The sequence below is a fragment of the Tursiops truncatus genome, chromosome 15 (genome assembly GCF_011762595.2).
Source record: "Tursiops truncatus isolate mTurTru1 chromosome 15, mTurTru1.mat.Y, whole genome shotgun sequence".
NCBI lineage: Eukaryota > Metazoa > Chordata > Mammalia > Artiodactyla > Delphinidae > Tursiops > Tursiops truncatus.
The window spans coordinates 10,018,808-10,035,866 of NC_047048.1; the positions used below are offsets into that span (position 1 = coordinate 10,018,808).

Here is a 17,059-nt window from a genome sequence, read left to right on the forward strand (position 1 = left end):
GAGATTTATACCCAAAAAGACTCTCTGAAGTCCATGGAGACATTTCAGAATGCTCAAAGTGAATCACTGACATGGTAACATATTAGGGGAAATACTGAAGAGCTTAAGAAAAATGGTAAATGTTTATTGTACTGTGCTCTTAGCTTGACATTACTCTGGATTAGTGAAACATGTTAGAAGGTAGAGAAATGTCAAACTTATTAAAATTTCTTATTCAGATAAGCAGGTCTTTCCCTGATAGATGTTTGGTGGGTTGGGAAAAAAAAAAGTTTTTGTCTGTGCATTAAATTTGAGTAAGCATGAAGCAAAGTTAAACAGGTCTTCTTGACTCCCTCAGTGGAATCATCTTATCCTCTGTCCTCAGTCAGTTTTGTGATCCTCCATCAGGAGTTCATCCAAGTAGTGTACTTATTTGATACCAGAACAAATGCAGTAGAGAAATTTACTGTAGGGTGTTAATACCTAGGACTTCTCGCAGTGTGACAGTTTTCGTATCTGTGTTTAACCTAACACTCTCCATAGGTTTTATGTTAACTCAGTGATACAGCATTTTCTTAAACATGTCTATCAGCATATAATATGTATGTCTTTAAGATCGAAACTTAAATTTCCATTATCCAGTTAGATCCAATTCATAATACAACAAGCAGATAATGGGTGAATAAAAATAAAAATAGTTTACTTAATTCATTAATTTCAATTCTCAATTGTATTTTTTTTCAATTTTTTTTTTTTTTATGGTACGCGGGCCTCTCACTGTTGTGGCCTCTCCCGTTGCGGAGCACAGGCTCCAGATGTGCAGGCTCAGCGGCCATGGCTCAAGGGCGCAGCCGCTCCGCGGCATGTGGGATCTTCCCAGACCAGGGCACGAACCAGTGTCCCCTGCATCAGCAGGCGGACTCCCAACCACTGCGCCACCAGGGAAGCCCTTCAATTGTTTTTTTTTTTTTTTTTTTTTTTTTTTTTTTTGCGGTACGCGGGCCTCTCACTGTTGTGGCCTCTCCCGTTGCAGAGCGCAGGCTCAGCGGCCATGGCTCACGGGCCCAGCCGCTCTGCGATATGTGGGATTTTCCCGAACCGGGGCACGAACCCGTGTCCCCTGCATCGGCAGGCGGACTCTCAACCACTGCGCCACCAGGGAAGCCCTCAATTGTATTTTTAAAAAACATATTCCCTCCACTGTGAAACATCCCTCCTCCCCGCCCCCCCCCCCCGCTATAATCTTTTAAGCTTTATGGTAGCAATCTGTTTAAATTTTTGCATTATTTCTTATCATTTTGAGAATTTTTAAGACTTTGATTATGTTTATGTATTTAAATTTATATTAATAATGTTGCTTTGATTATGTGTATATCAGTTGCCATCTGTCCTATGAATACTGTAATCCAACTGGCAGCTGTGTTTACATTTCAGTTCCCTATACTGTCTTGCTAATGTGGTTCTTCAGTGGTTAGAACTAAGCATTAGGGGAATTGTCCTCAGTTGCAAATTGTAGTCCCTGCCTATTAGTATTCATTCTTTTTTTTGTTACCAATAATTTGATGCCACAGAGAATAATCTTTGGATATAATTCTTAAGTTCCTAATATTTGTTTCTATAAATTATTCTGCAGACAAGGATCAGTAGTTGTCTCCTGCAACTAAATCAATAGGTGTATAAGTCAGTTGTTTTTTTTTTAAATTTATTTATTTATTTTTGGCTGCATTGGGTCTTCGTTGCTGCACGCAGGCTTTCTCTAGTTGTGGTGAGCAGGGGGGCTACTCTTCATTGCAGTGCGCAGGCTTCTCGTTGCAGTGGCTTCTCTTGTTGTGGAGCCTGGGCTCTAGGCACGTGGGCTTCAGTAGTTGTGGCACGTGGGCTCAGTAGTTGTGGCTCGCGGGCTCTAGAGCGCAGGCTCTGTAGTTGTGGCACACGGGCTTAGTTGCTCCGTGGCATGTGGGATCTTCCCGGACCAGGGCTCAAACCCGTGTCCCCTGCATTGGCAGGCGGATTCTTAACTACTGTACCACCAGGGAAGTCCCTATGAGTCAGTTTTAGAAATTCTTGGAAGAAAATTCTAAGCTCTCTTTCAGAGTTTTGAAAAGCACTGTCCAATAGAAATAATGTAATGTAAATCACTTAGGTAATTTAAAATTTTCTAATAAAAAGTAAGGAGAAACAAATAATTCATTTTAGTCGTTGTATTTTAAACTGGTGTCTAAAACATCATTCAACGTGTAATCAATATAAAAAAATTATCAGTGGGGTATTTTGCACACTATTTTTTGTACTGAGTCTTCAAAATCTAGTGTATATTGTAAACTTACAACACATCTTAATTCGGACTGGTCACATTTCAAGTGCTCAGTAACCACAGGTGTTTAGTGGCTATTGTGTTAAACTTTGCAACAAGAATGTTTTTTGTGGTGATAATCTTCCCATATTTAAGTTTGTAGTTAGTCTTAAGGTATCTTTCTATTTTAAAACTACTGTTACCTAATTTTTACTTTGTAGAATGGTTATAGCTACTCTTATTTCAGAGATAATCACCGTTTCTTATTATTTCCATTCAAGTCATTTATGTCTTTTAGGTGTTTATTTATGTTTTATATTTTAATTTTTTTTAAATTTTATTTATTTTTGTTTTGGCTGCGTTGGGTCTTCGTTGCTGTGTGCGGGCTTTTTCTAGTTGCGGCGAGTGGGGGCTACTCTTCGTTGTGGTGCATGGGCTTCTCATTGCGGTGGCCTCTCCCGCTTCGGAGCACAGGCTCAAGGTGTGCGGGCCTCAGCAGTTGCTTGCAGGTGGGCTCCAGAGTGCAGGCTCAGTAGTTGTGGCGCATGGGCTTAGTTGCTCCGTGGTACGTGGGATCTTCTCAGACCAGGGATCGAACGCGTTTCCCCTGCATTGGCAGGTGAGCTCCCACCCACTGCGCCACCAGGGAAGCCCCTAGGTGTTTATTTAATTTATTTATTTATTTATTTTGCGGTATGCGGGCCTCTCACTGTTGTGGCCTCTCCCATTGTGGAGCACAGGCTCCGGACGCGCTGGCTCAGCGGCCATGGCTCACGAGCCTAGCCGCTCCGTGGCATGTGGGATCTTCCCGGACCGGGGCTCGAACCCGTGTCCCCTGCATCGGCAGGCGGACTCTCAACCACTGCGCCACCAGGGAAGCCCTTGGTGTTTATTTTTAAAGTTCTTCCTCCTCCCTTTCCTTTCTGTCAAATCATAAATGTTAGTATTAGGAAAAAATATTTTTAGTAAAAAATCAAATATTGAGATAATGGATATGGACCTTATATATCATTAATATTTTACAGGTGTTGAAGAAGAAGAAAAGGCTGCAGAGATGCATAAAATGAAATCAACAACCCAGGCGAATCGGATGAATGTCGATGCTGTAGAGATTGAAACACTCAGAAAAACAGTTGAGGACTATTTCTGCTTTTGCTATGGTAGGGTTATACACTTGAATTTTCTAAAAGATATGTTATACAGTTGACTTTTCTAAAGGGCAGATCACATAATTGACTTAACATTCATGTAACATACTTTTACAAATGAATGGGTTAATTCCCAAATATTTGGTTAACATTACAAATGACCTTTCTTCCTTTTTTTTTTTTTTGGATAAAGTAGATTTCATGGAAATGACCTTACTTTCTAGTTCCAGTTTGTGGGAGCCCAGAAATAAATGTAGCTGTTAGAGGTTTTGTTTTGTTTTGTTTTTTATTTTTTTTCTTTTTTTTTCTTTTTTTTTTTTTTGTTTTGTTTTTAATTAAAGAGCAGTTTTAAGGTTCATAGCAAAATTAAGAGGAGGGTACAGAGATTTCCCACATGACCCTGCCCGGCACATGCATAGCTTCCCCACTGTCAGCATCCCCACCAGAGAAACTACAGGACACATCACAGTCACCTAAAGACGGTGGTTTATGTTTGACATGCGTGCTGGTCTTACCAAATCCCTGGGAAAAACCACCTTTTGTTAGTCTAATTATGCAGTAAACAGCTCTTTTTAAGAATAAGGGAAAGAGGGGGAGGATATAGGTTGCACTGTGAGATTGTAGGTAAAACTCAACTCTGGGGAACGGAGTTTCTAGCGTGTGTGGGCTCACTGATACAGACAGCTGACAGGATATATTCATTTGTGAATGTAGCATGTGTTTATCTAATAAGTTTTCAATGAGAATATTAGCCAAAAACTGCCTGGTATGTTATGGTAACACTTGGGTTTGTCAGGGTTGCATGTTCTGAGGCTGAATTGCATATGAAAAGATTGTGTTATACCAGGGTGGGGCCGTTGTTCCTTTCCTTTTGCATGGATTTTATGTAAGTGTTTTATATCATTTTCATTTTGGCCTTTTGAATTCATTTCAGGTTTAGACTTCTGCTAACATGGGAATAGGGCCCTATAGTATTTGAATGTAGTTTTGAAATCAGATATTACAAAAATATGAATGCCGGGGAATTCCCTGGTGGCCTAGTGGTCAGGACTTCGGGCTTTCACCGTCGTGGCCTGGGTTCAATTCCTGGTTGGGGAACTGAGATCTTGTAAGCCACGTGGCCAAAAAACCCCAAAAAACCAAAAACAAAACCCACGAATGCCATCTATTAAGCCATGATAACTAATGTTGGTTTAGTTTTTTCAAATCTTAACCATTTAATGATTATCCTTTTATTTTTTACCTCATCCCTGTCTCTTGACCTCAGGGAAAGCTTTAGGCAAATCGACAGTGGTACCTGTTCCATATGAAAAGATGCTACGAGATCAGTCAGCTGTGGTGGTGCAGGGGCTTCCAGAAGGAGTATCCTTTAAACATCCTGAAAACTATGATCTTGCAACCCTGAAGTGGATTTTGGAGAACAAAGCAGGGATTTCATTTATCATTAAGAGGTGAAGTACTTTTTCCCTTGCCCTCAACAGTTTATTCCTATAAAGTTGAATATTTAAGTTATGTTAATATGTTTTAAAAATTCTTCTTTACTATAGAAGCCATTTAAATTTATGCTTTATGATAATTTTGTATATTTACGTATAGTTTTTTGTTTTGTTTCAATGCAGACCTTTCCTAGAGCCAAAGAAGCTCCTAGGTAAGTGATTGTTTTGCTTACATGATAACAGGATGGGTTCCTAAACCTGTTGTGTCAAATTTAATACATTTTAATGATTTCTCCTTTATTTTCTTTTTTTTTTTTTTTTTTTTTTTTTTGCGGTACGCGGGCCTCTCACTATTGTGGCCTCTCCCGTTGCGGAGCACAGGCTCCGGACGCGCAGGCTCAGCGGCTATGGCTCACGGGCCCAGCCGCTCCGCGGCATGTGGGATCTTCCCGGACCGGGGCACGAACCCGTGTCCCCTGCATCGGCAGGCGGACTCTCAACCACTGCGCCACCAGGGAAACCCTCCTTTATTTTCTTTGAGAATATGTTGTAAGGCGTTTTGGAGTGGAGTGTTATGGTGTTTATATAAAACCAGTGAAAAGTCATTGAGCTGAAAAACCAGAGACTTGTTTTTTGTTTTCAACTCAGCTGCTTGCTTTATGATGTATTCAAGGTTTTATGTTTGCAATGTGTAAGGTCATATCCTGGATCTGCCCTCATTTCCCAGAATTATGAGTGATTTAATTTACATAGTGTTCACTGAGCAGGCATGGAAATATTGGGGATAAGATTGGGTGAAGAGGGGATACAAAACCATGTATAAGCATTAAAGCTTTTTAGTGCTGGTAGTCTAGTGGTGGAGATAAAAACCTGTAAAGTCACCACAAGGAGAGCACAGCGTACACATTGTAGGAATGGTTAGTGGAAGTTCGTTGGAGGAAGCCCAGGAAGATGTTTATGGGGAAGAGTGCACTTAAGATGGGTCCTTGAAGAAAGAAGAGAATTTCAATAGGACTTCCTTCTGGGAAGGCCAGACATTCCATTTGAAGGGAAAAGGGATATTTAGAAGACTAGTACCCTTTGGAGCCAGGGTTATTTGAGACTTTTAAAAGGAAATAACCGTTGTCATTGGCAACCCCTTAAGCAACGTAAACATGAAAGGGCAAAATAATATATAAACACCCAAGTGTATATTGTTTTCTGATAAGTAACCTTTGTTATTTTCACCATGATGGAAAGATTTATATATATATATATTTTTTTTTAATAAATTTATTTAATTTTTGGCTGCATTGGGTCTTCGCTACTGCACGTGGGCTTTCTCTAGTTGCAGTGAGCGAGGGCTACTCTTTGTTGCGGTGTGCAGGCTTATTGTGGTGGCTTCTCTTGTTGCAGAGCACAGGCTCTAGGCGCGCGGGCTTCAGTAGTTATGGCACACGGGCTTCAGTAGTTGTGGCTCGCGGGCTCTAGAGCACAGGCTCAGTAGTTGTGGCACACGGGCTTAGTTGCTCTGTGGCATGTGGGATCTTCCCAGACCAGGGCTCGAACCCATGTCCCCTGCATTGGCAGGCGGATTCTTAACCACTGCGCCACCAGGGAAGCCTGAAAGGATTAATATTTTAGAAGCTTTGTTGAGGTATAGTTGACATGCCATAAAATTCACACATTTTAAGTATATAGTCCCTGTAGTATATGGAATTGCTTTGGCAACTTAGTTGACCCTGTTTATTTCTGGACTTTCTACACAGTGAGTCATGTTGTATGTAAATCAAGATAGTTCACTTTGCAATCTGAATGCTTTTTATTTTTCAATTTTGTTGCTCTGGCAAGGATGTCCAATGCAGTATTGAGTAGAAGTGGCCATAGCATATATTGCCTTGTTCTTGATACTAGGTGGAAGGCATTCAGGCTTTCACCATTCTGATGTTAGCTGTTGGTTTTTGTATATGCCCGTTTTAAGATTGAAAAAGCGTAGATTTATTTGTCATATTTAAATTAAAATTCACTTTTTCATGATCAGTATTTTTTTCCCTGAAGTACTCTAAGTATACTAAGTAAACTAAGTATCCTTAGTTTGCTATTTGTATTTTATGAGGTCTTTGATTCTAGAAACTTGTTCTGAAACATTGGGGTCTGGTGGTTAATTAAAGAATATTTCTATAGGGTGTTTTATAATAATGAGTTGTCCAAGTGGGTGGGTTTGTATGACTCAGGTCTTTTGCCTTACCAACTTTCAAAGTAATTGAAAAGTTGCAATTGTAATGGGATTGTATTTTCCAGTGTAAAAATTTTTTAGCAGGCTTATTGAGATACAATTGACATACAGTAAACTACACTTATTTAAAGTGTACAGTTAAGTTTTGACACATGAATATTCTGTGAAAACCATCACTGCAATCAGGGTAATGAAACATCCTTCACCCACAGGCTTCCTCACACCACACCCCTTGGTAATTCTTCTTTTCTTCTCTCTGCCTCGTCCCCAGGCAATCACTCATCTTCTTGTCATCAGCATAGATGTGTCTGCATTTTCTAGATTTTTTTTTAATAGAAATGGAATCTTACAGTATGTACTCTTTTTTGTTTGTTTTGCTTCCTGTTTTGCGATTTATCCATGTTTCATGTATCGGTAGTTATTTTTTTTTATTGCTGATTAGTGTTCACTGTATAGATGTACTACAATTTGTTTACTCATTCACTTGCCCATGAATATTTGGGTTTCCATTTCTTGGCAGTTACAAAGAAAGCCACTATGATATTTGAGGGCAGGTTTTTATGTGGATATATATTTTCATTTCTCTTGGGTAAATACCTGAAAGGGAATAGTGAGATCATATGGTAGTTAGTTACATATTTACCTTTTTAAGACACTGACAAACTGGTTTTCAATGTGGTTGTTCCAGTTTACGCTCCCACCAGCAGTGTGTGAATTCTAGTTGTTCTACATCTTTGTCATCATTTGGGCGAGGTGGGGGGGGGTCAGTCTTTCCTCTTTTATTTTCACAAACATAAAATTCCCTATTTTATGTTGTGTAATTCAGTGGGTTTTAGGATATTTATAAGACGTACAACTATCACCCTGTCTCATCACCTCAAGAACACTGTATCTGTTAGCAGTTACTGTTTTCCAGTTCTTCTGATCCAGATCTACTCTTAATAGAAATATGGCATCATTTATACATCGGTATTGTCTTATTCAGTAATAGTGTATTGGTGTATTTGTTTCACTGATAAGAATAAGAGCTTTCTCATTAAAGGGAGGGTTCTGGAGGGTTGAGGGGATAAAAGCTGTTAGATGGTTATCATCCCTATTTACCTTCCTTATAGGGGAGAACGAAGGACACTCTTAAACTACCACCATACTCATTCTGATGACCCAGAGCTGTGAACTCCCTTCCCCAGCTCATTCTGTATTTAGGACCTTTGAAAATATTAGTCATACTTCAAGTACTGGAAGAATCTAAATCTAATTTTCTTTGTACATAGGTGCTCGAGTGACGGTAACAGATGCTGAAAGGTCAATGCTATCTCCAGGTGGAAGGTAAAGCATATCTCATCAGTACTAATGAACCTCTACACCTCAGCAAGTTTTAGTGTTTAGATTATTGAGGTATTAGAATATTAAAAAACACTGTGTCACACATCTCAATGTTTAATAATGCAGTCGAATCCTTTGGAGGTCCTGTGAAAATGTACTTTTTGACTTAGTTTTGAATGGTAATAGTTCCTGGGTGAAGTTGATGTGATTGGTCTGAGGGCCACGTTGTGAGTAGGAAGGCCTTATAGTAAAAAGACGGGATTTGCTTTGTTGTTTTATTATACTTTTCCCTCCCATATGGTTGATTGGAATTAAAGTACTAAATTCAGTTGACAGGTTATTTATGCAAGAAATAAATATGTAAATTTTAAAGTGAGTCAGTTTTGCATTGAGCTTGGTCAGGTGAATGAGTTTATACAGTGAGTTCCAGGACATGTGAGCACTGTGTGAGTGGCCCTCACAATGCAGAGCTTCATCAGGGCTTCTTTTCCTTTCAGTTGTGGCCCCATCAAAGTGAAAACTGAACCCACAGAAGATTCTGGTATGTACTTGTGCTTTTAGACTCAATTATGAAATGTAAGAAGCCTTTTCCTTAATGTAGAAGGTTGTATTTTGACTCATTACTTATTGCTTTGGTGAGAAGTAGACAGAACAAATTTATTCCAAAGGTGACGTCGTTAATGTTACTGTATTATACTAAAACCCCAAGATAGTAATTTGTTTGACAAAGTGGTAGCTAGAAATTCATTGCTAATTACACATTTATAGACAAAATTTATTAACAGTTTTTTCCAATTACACAGGAATAATAATAATAAATGTCATCTAGTCCTATAGTGCTTTTTACAATAATCAATATAATATCGTCTTGACTCTGCCTTTTCCCATTGCATTCCCTTTTTTTTTTTTACTCCCCAGGGAAACTGTCTTTAACTCTAAGCTGTTTTTGGTATTTAATTCTTTATTTTCATTTTTATTATTTATTTTAAAAAATTTTATTAGCGTATAGTTGATTTACAATGTTAGTTGTAGGTGTACAGCAAAGTGAATCAGTTATAACATACACATATATCCACTCTTTTTCAGTTTTTTTTTTTTTTTTTTTTTTTTTATGGCTGTGTTGGGTCTTAGTTGCGGCATGCAGGATCTTTTTTGTTGAGGTGTGCAGGCTCTTCATTGTGGCGTGCAGGCTTCTTTCTAGTTGTGGTGTGCGGGTTTTTTTTTTTTTCCTGTCTCTCTCTAGTTGTGTGTGGGCTCTAGTCTGCTTCACGCGAGCTCGGTAGTTGTTGCACGTGGCCTTAGTTGCCCAACCAGGGATGGAACCCGCATCCCCTGCATTGGAAGGCAGATTCTTTACCACTGGACCACCAGGGAAATCCCTTTTTTTAGATTCTTTTCCCATATTTAGATCCGTTCCCATTACAGAGTATTGCTTAGTAATTCTTTATTTTTATATGTCATTCTCATACTATTTCATATACTTTTCTTTTTATAAATTTATTTATTTTTGGCTACATTGGGTCTTTGTTGCTGTGTGCGGGCTTTCTCTAGTTGCGGTGAGCGGGGGCTACTCTTCATTGTGGTGCGCGGTATTCTCATTGTGGTGGCTTTTCTTGTTGTGGAGCATGGGCTCTAGGCGCGTGGGCTTCGGTAGTTGTGGCGAGCAGACTCAGTAGTTGTGGCTCGCGGGCTCTAGAGTGCAGGCTCAGTAGTTGTAGCGCACGGGCTTGGTTGCTCCGCGGCATGTGGGATCTTCCCGGACCGGGGCTCGAACCCGTGTCCCCTGCACTGGCAGGCGGATTCTTAACCACTGCGCCACCAGGGAAGTCCTGTGGCTTTTCTTTTCTTAATGATGTCCTTCGAAGCCTAGAAGTTTTTAATTTTGATCCAGTTTTCCAAGTTTTTCTTCTGTCACTTTTTTTTTTTGTGGTACGCGGGCTTCTTACCGCCGTGGCGTCTCCCGTTGCGGAGCACAGGCTCCGGACGCGCAGGCTCAGTGGCCATGGCTCACGGGCCCAGCCGCTCCGCGGCATGTGGGATCCTTCCGGACCGGGACACGAACCCGTGTCCCCTGCATCGGCAGGCGGACTCTCAACCACTGTGCCACCAGGGAAGCCCTCTTCTGTCACTTTTGCCTTTGGTGTTACATCTAGAAAATCTTTGCCCAACCTAAAGTCATAACGATTTTTATACTTATGCTTTCTTCCTGAATATATAGTTTTAACTCTTATATTTCGGTCTAAGAGCCATTTTAAGTTAATTTCTGTGCATGTTGTGATGTAAGGGTCTAAATTTATCTATCATTTATCACATTTATCATGTGAATATCCTGTTGTCCGAGCATCATTTGTTGAAAAGATACCCTTTCTCCATTGGATTGCCTTATTGGCATGTTTGTCAAAAATCAATTGACCAAGTTTACTTCTGCACGTTCAACTCTATTCCCCTGAACTCTAATGCCTATTCTTAGGCCAGTACCATACTGTATTTCATGTAGGTTTTTTAAAAAAAATTATTTATTTTGTATTTTATTTATTTTTGGCTGCATTGGGTCTTCGTTGCTGCACACGGGCTTTCTGTAGTCGCGGCGAGTGGGAGCCATTCTTTGTTGTGGTGCACGGTCTCCTCATTGCGGTGGCTTCTCTTGTTGCGGAACACGGAGCTCTAGGCACGCGGGCTTCGGTAGTTGTGGCATGTAGGCTCTAGAGCGCAGGCTCAGTAGTTGTGGCGCACAGGCTTAGTCGCTTCGTGGCATGTGGGATCTTCCCAGACCAGGGCTTGAACCCGTGTCCCCTGCATTGGCAGGCTGATTCTTAACCACTGTGCCACCAGGGAAGCCCTTCATGTAGTTTTAAGGTTTGGTTTAATTTGTTGCCTATTAACGTGGAAAATGAGAATATACTTACTTTACCACTTGTTTCCAATACTTCTTCCCTTTTTCCCACTTTTATCATAGAGGTAAATTGATTTTTACTATTCAGGTTCTTTTAGAACTGAGCATTGTCTTGGACATTTAATGTTTGCTTTCTTGCCATGTTCCATTTCTAGGGCAGAGTATTTTTGCTTATTTTAAAAACATACAGGTCTTCCTGACTTGATTACAATTTCATTGTGATAATTTATTGTTACTGTGTTTCTATGATAAGAGTCAGAATGAAAGCAACTTCATCTTTTAAAAATATATCATTTTTAAAGGTCATCATATTATTACTAGGGATATATTTTTAAATTAGTCTTGGTGATTGGTAAGGAAAAAATGGATTTTTACAGTTTTTTCTTACTAAAGGCACATATAAACTATGATGTCTCCTGTTCGACCTCTTGCAGAGGATGGATGCCAATTGGGATTACGTTGTGTTACATCTGAATTCTCACTGTTGCAGGGCCTGTCACTGTGGGGCTTTTGCTGTACTCTTGGATTACTTCAGAAATTATCTTATACAGTGAATTTCAGATTTAGAGTTCATCTAGGAACACGAGGATGATTTTATTAGAAAAATCTCTTAATTCACTTACGTTATTGAACTAATTACAAATAATATATCATTTAGGTAGATGATGAAAGGCAGCAGAAATTCTTAACATGATTGGGTGGAATATTATGTATAATTGTAAACGCCACCCCCTCGTGTTTAATAGTGAACCACAGGAAGCACTCCTCGTAAGACACTAGCACATTCTCATGTTTCTTACCAGTGTTCCAGATGACCAAACCATTACAAATAAGAGTAAGTAATTAGAAAATGCAGGGTACCATTAACTTTTACAGGTGATATGATTATGTATACAGAACACTAAAGAGAATCAACTAGAAAACTCCTAAAAACAAAACATCCATAATCTATTCTACTTCAAGAAGTGTTAAAAAGTCTGTGTTAAAGTGTTAAAAAGATAATAACAACTTAGATTAAAAGTGATTGAAAAAAGTTTAATAATCCTTTGAAAGCTTTCTAAGCAATAAAATTTGACTAGGGAAAAATTCTAAAAATTTTGTATGGCAGAATCAGCCAAAATGTATCAAAGGACATGTAAGAAACAGGGAATGGCTATTTGCAAGACAAATGACAAAGGGTTGTTTTACTTGACTTACAAAGAGCTAATCCAAGAAATAAATGACCAAAGATTCAAGAGAAAATGCTCAGTTTAGTTAAAGAAATGGAGATAAAAGTCCAAGAAAGATAAAGTTTTGCACTCAGCAGATTGGCAGACATTAAATTCTGCTTATACCCAGTCTCAGTAAGGGTGTAGAGAAACAGGCAGTTTTTAAAATTCTTGATGTGTGTAATAATTATTGCTGTCTTATGGAGGATACTTTGGTAATATCTCTCATTTGGAGATGCACATGTTCTTTGACCCATTGCTGCTTTGCAAAAAGAGCAATTAACCCGCAACTCCATTAGTGAATTCTGTATTGTCTTTGAACACAGTGAGGCAATAGGTCTGTATCCACTGATGCACAAGTATCTATAAGACAGACTACTTGTTAGCTAGAGAAAAGTTAGATGTGATGAAAGAAATGAACAATATTGTAATGCCTTAAACTTTGTATTTAAAAATGTTACATTTTGAAATTATTGCAAGCTAATAAAAAACCTGCATGTATAATATAAGGACCTTTTTCCTGTGCCAATGTGATACCCTATCTTTTTTTTTTTTTTTGGTGGGGAGGGAAAAGCAAGAACACCAGGTGTGTTTAGTGTGCAGCAAGAACACCAGGGATCTTTCCCAAAGCAGTGTCTCCCCTGTCACTCTTTTAACTAATTCAGCGTGTGATTCTTAGAAGCAAGGATATTGTCCCACATTACTACAATATAATCATCAAAATAAGGAAGATAAATTACTCCTAATTCTCAAACCCTTTTCAAGTTTTGGGTTTGTTGGTTTGTTTGTTTTCGCATTAATGGCTTCTTCAGCTTTCTCAGGCTTTTCTGGTCTTCTATGACCATGACACTTTTGAAGGAAGTATCTGATAGTTCCTCATGATTAGATTCATGTAATGCGTTTTTTGCAAAAATAGCATGGAAACGATGCCGTGTTTTTTTTTCTCCTTTCATATCAGATGGAAGTTGTTTTCTATTTATCCCTTTACTGAAGATATTATTTATGTGACCAGAGTTAGTTTTTCTAGGCTTCTCCACTGTAATTTCTTTATATTAATTGTATTTCCTTTGTAATTATTATATTCATGGGAGTTTCTCTGAGACTATGGAAATATATACCACTCATCAAACTTCCACTTAAAATTAATTCATGTATATTAGAGTACACTCTTTCTATTTTATAGTATATTTCTGTCTTATTCAGTATATTACAATTCATTATTATCATTATTTATTTTGATTTGCAAATAGTCCTTGCTTTGGCCATTGGGAACCACTTCAAGATGTCCCCCGTGTCCTTCCTTGTTTGTAAATATCCCCATTGTTTTTAGAGAACTGTTAATTTTTTGCTAAGCAAGGTTGTTAGGGTTCATCTTATTCTTTCCCTAATCCAGCACTAGAGTCAGCCCTGGTTCCTCACCGTGGAGAGTGTTATTTATTAAGAAACCATAACCTAGGTGTTAGATGTTCTTACTGCAGTTGGGATGTCATTGCTTCTAAGTGGACAAAGCTAGGGTATCTGTTTATTTGTATTTACATACACATAATTATATACATACGTACATCCATTTACATCTATGTTTTTTTCATGCCCATATCTTCAGTTCCACTCTTGACACCCCAAGGTTTTTTCCCTCCCTTTCCTAGAGAGTATTCTTTGTCGCACTTAGAATCATAGCAACCAGATATTCTCAGTATGTTTACGTACTTCGTTTAAGCCATGTCTTATTGCCAGCCTCCTTGCCTTGCTGACACTTTGACACTCTTTGTTGGGCTGTCACCACTCCACTCATGCTTGTCCCCCATTTGTCTCAGTCTCCCAGACCTGTTACTCAGTTTCCTCTCCCCCCTCATATAAATAGTCTCATTCTGCTATCCTGCTTTGGACCATCAAACCTCCCCGATGCAGCTGCCTATTTTGGTCAGCGTAATCTAATGGCATTTGGAATGAATTGGTGGGGTAAGGAGAAAGAGAACTCTGTGTGTATGAGTATATGTGAGTGAATGAATGAGACCTTTTTATGTATGTTATTTTTAGGGAGATCTGCAAGACAGGCATTGTTGAATTCTCCTTTTTGGGAATAAGTATTTGAATCTATTACTCTGTTTGTTTTACAGAAGTTTTTTTCTTTCCCCCCCTTTTTCCATGTCACAGGAAATTTCGATTTTCGGTTTAGTTTTTAGTTTATTGTGCTGAAATCACCGTTTCGCAGATCTTCTCCCCTTTATTTATATATTCCTTTCCTGAATAGTTTGCATCCAAAAAAAACATGCTGACTGGAGAAAAATCATATTTTTGGAATTCTTTATCCATCTTAATTATAGATATAATAGTACACATCACTATCATAGAGGTTTATTTTTTCTGCCTTACACTTTGTCTTTATATTCCTTTGTGTGTGTGTGTGTCTTAACTTTTCTTGCAGTTTCTTTTAAAATTTACATTTTATTTTATTTTTTATATTTCTTGGGCATAACAGTTGTGGTCTATTTAGGAGAAAACAGCCATACCAGTTATTTGAACCATACCAGTTATTATTATGGAAAAAATTTACAGATTAATTAGTTGTAATAAAAAGGACTATATACTAAGGTATCATGTAAGTAATGACTCAAGGAATTGGCTGCCACCCCTAAAACTTCGCTTCTGATTTCTAAGGTGGGATGCTATTTGGATGGTACTGGTGTTATGTGGGGGACATGTTGAAACTGGTTCTGGTTGTGTTGGGAAACTTGTAAGGTGGATCCAGATGTTGCTATGGGAAGGGTCTGCTTTCACTAGATTAAAGGAGTATACCAAGGAGTGAGTGACCCTGATGGGAACAGGATGCAGCAAGCCAAAAGAAAGATGCAAGTCCCTTTTCCCTCTTCTAGCCTGTAGCCTCCCTACTCTATTCCCTTGTGGCAGAGATTCTCAAGGAACCAACTGTCTTGCAGTCCATGCGTCAGAAGAGTCTAAGAGGGCAGGTCTGGACCTGAGGCAGCAGCTTAATGACTCACGCAGGCTACCCCTTTGGCTACATGGCATCCACACACACCTCCGCATATTTAAACCTTCATGTAACAGCTAAACAACGGTCCCATCTGACGGGATGCAACTTTCCCTTCCTACAGAGGGAACCGTTTTCGCCCTTGTTCTAATAGTCATTGTACCGTCTCTGGGAGACTAATTTACTGCCCAGTCATGGGCTATGTTAATTACTCCTCAAATATACCCCCAGCCTATTTATTCTCTTATCTAAAGGCTAACCGGCAAAGGAAACCTCCAACAAAATTTTTGTAAAATAATAATGGGAAGGAGAAGAGAGAACAGTTAATATAACCAAATATATAATATTTATAGAAACACACATACTCATAACAAGGAAGAAAACATGCAGTGTCCCCATTTCTGCAGCTTGTCACAAAAATTCATACCTTTCTTAATTCATTACCCATTATATTATGTTTTCTTTGCCTTCAGCCAGGACCCTATCCGGTAAGATTCTTTACCTGGTTGAGGTGACCCAAACCTTCACTCCACAATGGATCTGCCTTTTTTGTTTGCTTTGATTTTCTATTAACTTCTGCTAATGAGCATGGAAGTACTAGACACCCCACAGAATCCCAGGGTTTCCAGACAAGTTCCCTACCACCATCTTCTGGCAGCAAACCAACCTTCCATTGGTGATTGCTGTCCATAGAGTAACCCCCTTCTTTGCTTGTGGCTTCAGGGAGAAATGTCCTTTATTAGTATATCAAACTAACTCTCTTTTTGAAGTATTTCTTCAGTTGAAAATACTCTGTACAAACCTTCTAAAGTCACATGGCACCAGCTCAATATTAAGTCCATGATGGGACTGGTATGATTATAGCTGATATCTTAGTCTGAACTGTGTACATACACCCATCCACTGTTGATTTCTTAAACTTGTCTGAGAGTATCATCTACTCCTGACATTGCAGATGAGAAAGAGAGAGAGTAGGAACTGCAACCATTTGGTGAAATCAGCCTTTCATTTATGAAAGCCCCTCCTGTGTAACCCTTTGAGGCTCCCCAGCCAAGGGCTCTTTGTTTTTGAATATATGGGGAATATGTCTTTATTAAGAATTCATTAAAGAATTGGTTAAGAATCTTCTTTCTTAAAACTTTTAATTGAAGTATAATGTATGCAAAGTATAAGTGTATATATGCTCAATAAATAAAAAGTACACACGCCTGTAACCTAACATTCATTGATACAGAACATTAATAACACCCAAGAAGGTTTTCCCCCTCTCATTACTCTCCTCCCAAAATCAACTGCTTGCCTGAGTGTTTTTTTTTTAACCTAAGGCTTGTGCATTTTAATTTTTCTTCAGGTTTCTTGAGGGATAATTGACATTACTTGAGTTTTAACAACATAAATTTCTTTTCTCTAATTTTGACCTTCCTCTACATGGAATTGTAAAATACGCACTCATTTATATCTGGCCACAAAGGTGTATGTCAAATTATTTATCCTCATTGTGGGCAAAGTGTTATGCTGAAAGGTATGGTTTGTTACCCTTGTTAAAAAAGGGATATATTAAGAGGGGGGAAAAAT

The 17,059-nt window shown here is 38.8% G+C and overlaps 1 protein-coding gene across 8 annotated transcripts in view; it reads left to right on the forward strand.

Annotated features, from left to right (window-relative positions):
* The window catches only part of GTF2I (general transcription factor IIi), a 95,863-nt gene that overhangs the window by 22,679 nt on the left and 56,125 nt on the right, over positions 1-17,059 (forward strand). For all 8 annotated transcript variants that reach the window (XR_012326038.1, XM_019921930.3, XM_073792018.1 and 5 more), the window contains 5 exons: positions 3,298-3,432; positions 4,688-4,871; positions 5,040-5,068; positions 8,343-8,397; positions 8,892-8,935. Coding sequence is in view for 7 of the 8 variants with exons in the window: in XM_019921930.3 (XP_019777489.1) it covers positions 3,298-3,432; positions 4,688-4,871; positions 5,040-5,068; positions 8,343-8,397; positions 8,892-8,935 (447 nt within the window). In the remaining variant the exon portion in view is untranslated. The remainder of the gene's footprint in view (positions 1-3,297; positions 3,433-4,687; positions 4,872-5,039; positions 5,069-8,342; positions 8,398-8,891; positions 8,936-17,059) is intronic.